General features: G+C 41.9%; 1 protein-coding gene across 2 annotated transcripts in view; it reads left to right on the forward strand.

Moving 5' to 3' along the window:
• Nucleotides 1–4942, forward strand: part of LOC120926973 (angiopoietin-2-like) — a 58940-nt gene extending 53998 nt beyond the window's left edge. For both annotated transcript variants that reach the window (XM_040337329.1, XM_040337328.1), the window contains 2 exons: nucleotides 3348–3478; nucleotides 4471–4942. In XM_040337329.1, coding sequence (XP_040193263.1) covers nucleotides 3348–3478; nucleotides 4471–4631 — 292 coding nt within the window. In that variant the 3' untranslated portion in view covers nucleotides 4632–4942. The remainder of the gene's footprint in view (nucleotides 1–3347; nucleotides 3479–4470) is intronic.
• Nucleotides 4943–6818: the final 1876 nt, after the last annotated feature.

The following is a 6818-nucleotide window of genomic DNA, read 5'->3' on the forward strand; positions in this document are numbered from 1 at the left end:
GATGATTCATCCAATAGGAAAGGAAAGCAGACCAAATATTATTACAGAAGGGAGAGAAACAAAAGCACATATAAACCAAGAGATGCAATACTACCCCATGTGGACCATACATAATTTCACATGTGCCTTGTTTTCATATACAGTTACTGTTAACATTTTGGGAGTAGGAATGCAAAGATCATACCCACTTTAAATAAAAAATATATATATATACCCTCTCTCCTAGATGATAAGCTCTAAGGAGTAGGGCCCTCTGATTCCTCCTGTATTGAATTGTATTGTAACTTTACTGTCTGCTCTCATGTTGTAAAGCGCTACACAAACTGTTGGCACTATATATACAAGTCAAAGTGATTAGTATGGCGCCAACAAAATCCTTATTAAGAATTAAATTAGAAAATAAAACATAAATAAATAAAAAGTACAGCTGCCCCTTTAAGTGGTAAACCCACTTTCGAAACAATAAGATAACAAAAGATAGATGATACTATATACCTAAATTGTTACTTAACCCAGGAGCCCGCATTCACTATATCTGGCCGCCCACAGTAAACCGAACCTGGCAATGCAATTATTTTAGTAAACATAAGCTGCTAAATACCCTTTCTCATCAGCAGTATAAAGCAGTTTTGTGACTTCTATCAGTTCCTGGTAAAGCTTGTATGAGGAGTTTTCATACTGCACTGGCTGTCCTATCAGGATCCAGTACCCCTGACCCTGTCTCTGGAGAGTATTGATTGGCCCTGTGCTGATCACATGCACTCTCCCAAGAAGAACAAAAGTGATACACACCAAACTGAGCATGTGCAGCCTGACTCCAGTAACTCTGTCTTATCCAGAGTTCAGTAAGTCAGAAGAAGAGGAGAATATGTGCATATGGGATTAAACAGCCGTTTTACACACTGCAGAGGATTATCCCCTTAGGTTCAACAGTGAGTATAACAAGCATGTACGGACTGATTTTACTGTTGTGGGTTTAGTAACACTTTAATAGTCACATAAAGATAACAAAAGTAACAATTATGTCACAATTATTTATATAGAGGCACCTTACTTTGTTATCTTGTTACTATATAAATCCTGTATAACAATGTATACCTGCCTAGTATTGTGTAAGCTGATTCTTATTGGCAAAACATTTTGTTTACATGTTGGATAGTAAGAAAAATCTGTCTCTCCATGGTGGAGATTTTCCTTCACTTTCTGTCTCAAAGATGCTACAGGACTTGAGTGGAATTGACAGTGATCGCAAATACCACCTTGGGACCTTCACTATTGTAACTACAGCAGGTGTCCAGATAGAAAGATTTTTTTCCCTACTCATGTTTTGGTGACAACCATAAACTATTGGATTCCCCTAAATGCATATCCCCGGGTATACTTTCACTTTAAATAGATCCTTAGGCCTAGTACACACGAGAGGATTTATCCGCGGATACGGTCCACCGGACCGTTCCGCGGATAAATCCTCTCGAGGATTTCCACGGATTTGGATCCGATGGAGTGTACTCACCATCGGATCGAAATCCGCGCCAAAATCCCCTCGCGATAACGTGCGCGACGCTGTCATATAAGGAATTCCACGCATGCGTCGAATCATTACGACACATGCGGGGGATCCATTCGGACGGATTGATCCGGTGAGTCTGTACAGACCAGTGGATCAATGCGTTGGGATGGATTCAAGCGGATAGATTTGAAAGCATGTCTTCAAATTTTTATCCGCTTGAAATCCATCCCAGGGGATAAAAATCCGCGGAAACAGATCCGCTGGATCGTACACACCAGGGGATCTATCCGCTGGAGCCGGTCCGCGGATCAATTCCAGCGGATGGATCCTCTCGTGTGTACGGGGCCTTAGTGCCAAGCTGACCCATGTAAATGTATCCTTTACTAATAGATGTGCCTGCTGTCAGAAAAATACACAGAATACAGCGCTGTGTCCCGTCAGTGATATGAGGACTTCTCATGTGCTGCTCAGCTATTCATAGGAAGGCTTGTATTTGATCATTAAATACAAGTCTTCCTCTAATCTGCTGTATAGTGACGTATAGATCATGACATAATCCACCTCTTCACCTCTGCCAATTAGAGGAAGCCCTGTATTCATTCATAATATAAATAATATAAATGGCTGCAGGGCCGCCATCAGGAATTTTGGGGCCCCTTACACAGCTTCAGGCATGGGCCCCCTGGAGCAGAGAACCGGTGGGGGGGGGGTACTGCCGCCTCAAATTGAGGAGCGGGGGGGTGACACGCAAGTTGAGAAGCGGGGGGAGTGTCGCAAGTTGAGAAGCCGCCGCGAATTACGTTTGGGGGGCTTTGGGTGCTGACGAAAAAAAAAATATTAAAAACAAGGGGAATGCCATCCGGGGCCCTGGGGACCACCGGGCTCCTTATAGGTCGGGGGGAGGCTTTGAGTGCTGACGAAAAATAGGCTGAGTGTTGTTGACCTATCTTGATCCACCCTACCATGTAGAGCTGGATGCCATTGATTTAGGATTGGGAGGGAGGAGGGGGTGAAATAGATGGAATATATGGGTTCCCCCCCCCCCCCCATTGTTTTCTTTTTCTTCTTTTATGGTTTTGGTCCTTCATGATTGTCCGCCGAATGGCTCAGGATGGGCTATGTACATGACCTCTATAGTCTTCCTTCTAAATAAAAGTGGGTGTTGCCCACAAAAGAGAGTTTCCTTCACACGTGTGCAGGTCATGCGTGCCGTGTTTTTCGGTGTGCTATTAAGGCTTGATGGAACCCCGTACCTCTGCAAAAGAGCAGCATGTTTGTCTGCCGGTCCGGAGCACATTTGATTATGCACGGGTTCTCAACCCACACAAGTATGAGCCTAGCCTTAGTCAGTGCTTCCTCCCTAGGGGACAGGTTGCTGCAGGAACAGCGTGTGTATATACAGACATGTAAGGAGCATGTGTCCAGGTCTGAAAAGGCAAAACTTGTGTAAAGGTACTTCTGTTGATAGATAAAAGTGGTCAGGAGCCCTAAAACACACATGTCTAAATAGACTGAGGTCTTCATTTGGAGCAAAATCTCACAATATACATGCATCAGTGTATATAATATACAGTATATATTTATTGGCTCAAGTTGGGTTTTAGGGCACACTACTACATGCACCACTGCTCAAACTATAAACGTTATTATTAATCACAGTACACCATTAGAGTCTGAAGTCTTATCTACACTTTAGTAGATATGTAGTGGCTGAGCGTATGTTCATCTCTTCCCTCAGATGATAGACTGTATCCTGCTCTCTAGGGCTGCTGTTGGTGTATTAAGGGAGGTCCTAGAAATGAAGGAACTTACTGCATATGCTTATTTCTTCTCACAGGTTGAATTTAAGAGGATATAGTGGAACAGCAGGAAGGATAAGCAGTTTTAGTTCCACAGGAACTGACTTTAGCACCAAGGATGCAGATAATGACAGATGCAGTTGCAAATGTGCACAGATTGCAACAGGAGGTAAATCTATATTTTATGATGACATATGTAATTTCATGTATTAGCCTGCCAAATATTAAACATTTTGGACTGAAAAAACTTCAAGGCAGGCCTGGTGCGGTCATTCTTATGAGATAGACTTGTTCCTAATAGCTGATTTGGCAACATGCAACTGTACACCTAAATATAATCTGCAGGGCCAGATTTATACTTCCTCTCCCCTTGGTCAATTGTCCTGTGGTACCACCCTGCTACTTCAATTAGCTGGCTAGCTTTAATGTCACATTGAAATAATTAGAAATCATAGGCATTGGAGGCATGCCAAGGCGTAGAGAGGTTGAAAGAGACATTATCGCCATTCTGCCTCGCTTTTCCTGTTGTTAACTTCTAAGAAAAGTCAAAGTCAAGTTGAGGCAAACTGTGGTCCTCATTTGCTAGCAGTTCTGTTCTAGGTACATGGACCTAGAACTTGTAAGCTGTAATAATCAAGTGCACTATTACACCAGTAAAAAGGGTTAGGGGGTTAGGGTTAGGGAGTTAGGGTTAGGGCGTTAAGGTTAGGGGTTAGGGATTAGGGTTTTCCCTTTAAGAATAAGGCTAGGACTCAGGAATTGGAACGGGACCTCCCCCAGAGGTCAAAGATCAGAAGGCGGATTCCCAGAGGGCAAAGGTCACGAGGCGTGGCTGACCCACCCCCACCAAAGTGTACCGCCTACCCCAACTAGTCGGAGAATGAACAAGTCTCAGAATTTGCAGGAATAGTGTAACTCTAGAACTAGATTTTTGACTTGGAACCTATACATGACAAAGAATTCTCTTCCCGCCTGGATGCCAAAGCAGCCAAACACTAAGCACTAGCACTGTTTTGGGAAAGGAAGGGGGGGGGGGGTGAGTCACATGTGTTCCATTCTGAAAGGTACCAGGTATTTCACTTCTGTTTTGATGGAGAAAGTTGTTTTAAAAAAATTTAGCTTCTGCCATATATTTCTTAATAAAAATGTCTCAATTCCTAGGTTGGTGGTTTGATGCGTGTGGACCTTCAAACCTCAATGGTATTTATTATCCAAGTGGATCTGGAACTGCAAAGTACAATGGAATCAAATGGCATTATTGGAAAGGCCCCAGCCATGGACTGAAGTCTGTCATCATGATGATCCGGCCTGCTGACTTTTGAACCAATGTGCACATTGACTTCCAAAGTCTCATTATGCTCTTTTAACTTTTTTTTTATTAAAAACAAGAAATGATCTGCGTTTGAATTGACTTTGCAGAATGCATTATACGTTATATTTTGTGTTCTTTGGGCAATGATCGTTTATTTTGTTCTGGTACAGTTAGGAAATATGGCTTTAACTATGGAAGGGACATATCCATCCACAAGGGCTCATGTGTAAAGACCTGGTTCTTTTGATTGATGAAGAAGAAAGAGAAGCACAACTCAAAAATAAGACACAGATGTATTTTTAAATAAAACGTTTTGAAGTACAACAGATCCCTCAAAGTACAAATTTCCCACTTCTGAGCACTTAAAATGTTTTTTATAGTAATCACCCACTTCCTTCTACCCTTACCAAAAATCCCAGATACCTCTTGTTACAACACTTATCCTTCTAAATAGTAAGGTGCATTGTATCTTATTGTTGTATATTTTATGTTGTATAATAGTAAGTACTTGTCATTTAAAGCTTTTTTTGTATTTGTATAACCCATACTAATCCTTTGTGCACTTGTACAGCACCCCAAGAGATGATGGTTCCGTATATACAGTAAATAATTAATAATATACCTTAAAGCCAAACTCCAGGCAGAAAACATAATTGTTTTTATCCTATATATACAGTATCTCACAAAAGTGAGTACACCCCTCACATTTTTGTAAATATTTTATTATATCGTTTTTTATGCTAACACTGAAGAAATTACACTTTGCTACAATGTAAAGAAGTGGGTGTACAGCTTGTATAATTGTGTAAATTTGCTGTCCCCTTAAAATAACTCAACACACAGCCATTAATGTCTAAACCGCTGGCAACAAAAGTGAGTACACCCCTAAGTAAAAATTTCCAAATTGGGCCAAATTAGCCATTTTTCCTCCCCGGTGTCATGTGACTCGTTAGTGTTACAAGGTCTCAGGTGTGAATGGGGAGCAGGTGTGTTAAATTTGGTGTTATCGCTCTCACTCTTTCATACTGGTCACTGGAAGTTCAACATGGCACCTCAAGGCAAAGAACTCTGAGGATCTGAAAAAATAGACTTGTTTCCTCTACATAACGATGTCCTATGCTATAAGAAGATTGCCAAGATCCTGAAACTGAGCTGCAGCACGGTGGCCAAGACCATACAGCGGTTTAACAGGACAAGTTCCACTCAGAACAGGCCTTGTCATGATCGATAAAAGAAGTTGAGTGCACGTGCTCAGTGTCATTTCCAGAGGTTGTCATTGGGGAATAGACGTATGAGTGCTGCCAACATTGTTGCAGAGGTTGAAGGGGTGGAGGGCCAGCCTGTCAGTTTTCAGACCATACGCCGCACAAAAAAGACATAAACAGTTTGCTGAAGACAAGAAAAATCATATGGAATGCTTGGCTGGACACTCCTGGTTTAGCTCCCCTATGCCTGGTTCAAAATAGAATTCTCGGTGGTAGAACAATACCAGCACCCACTTCACTTTAGAACCTATTACCAAGATGAAATTGTAAGGGATAAGGGGAGAGGACGCAACGGCGCTTCATGTGTATAACATTTCTCCAAAGGGAAGCACTTATGGTAGTTTCAGGTTCTGCAGAGGTTAAATGTTTTGTTTAATGTTACCCAATGGTTATTGTACAGAATCACTGTGAACCACGACTCGCTGGTTAGGTGATGGTGGCTCCGCTCGGTGGCCCTAAAAAAGGTCTGGGAGTGGATAAGGAAAGAAGGATATAACGAGGACACACATTACATGTAACAAGACCAAACTACATCCTCAGGTACCTTGTGCGTTTCGCACCAAACTTTAGTGCTTATTCATGCTTTTTGTGTGTTTTTTGATTTTACAATAAAAGCAATTAATTTTTGGAGTGCGGCTGTCCAGAAAATTATTCCTTCATTTTGTATCATTCCATGCATTGCCAGCACCCGTGGCTCTGGATCAGGTGAGGAGACTTTTTATTGGTATCCTAGAGCGGTGATTTCCCCTTTTCCTTAGGGTAAAGGTGATGGACTGACCAAGCATGTCTCCAGACCTAAACCCTATTGAGCATCACTTAGGGGTGTACTCACTTTTGTTGCCAGCGGTTTAGACATTAATGTTGAGTTATTTTGAGGGGACAGCTAATTTACACAGATATACAAGCTGTACACTCACTACTTTACATTGTAG

This window comes from Rana temporaria, chromosome 2 (assembly GCF_905171775.1).
Source record: "Rana temporaria chromosome 2, aRanTem1.1, whole genome shotgun sequence".
NCBI lineage: Eukaryota > Metazoa > Chordata > Amphibia > Anura > Ranidae > Rana > Rana temporaria.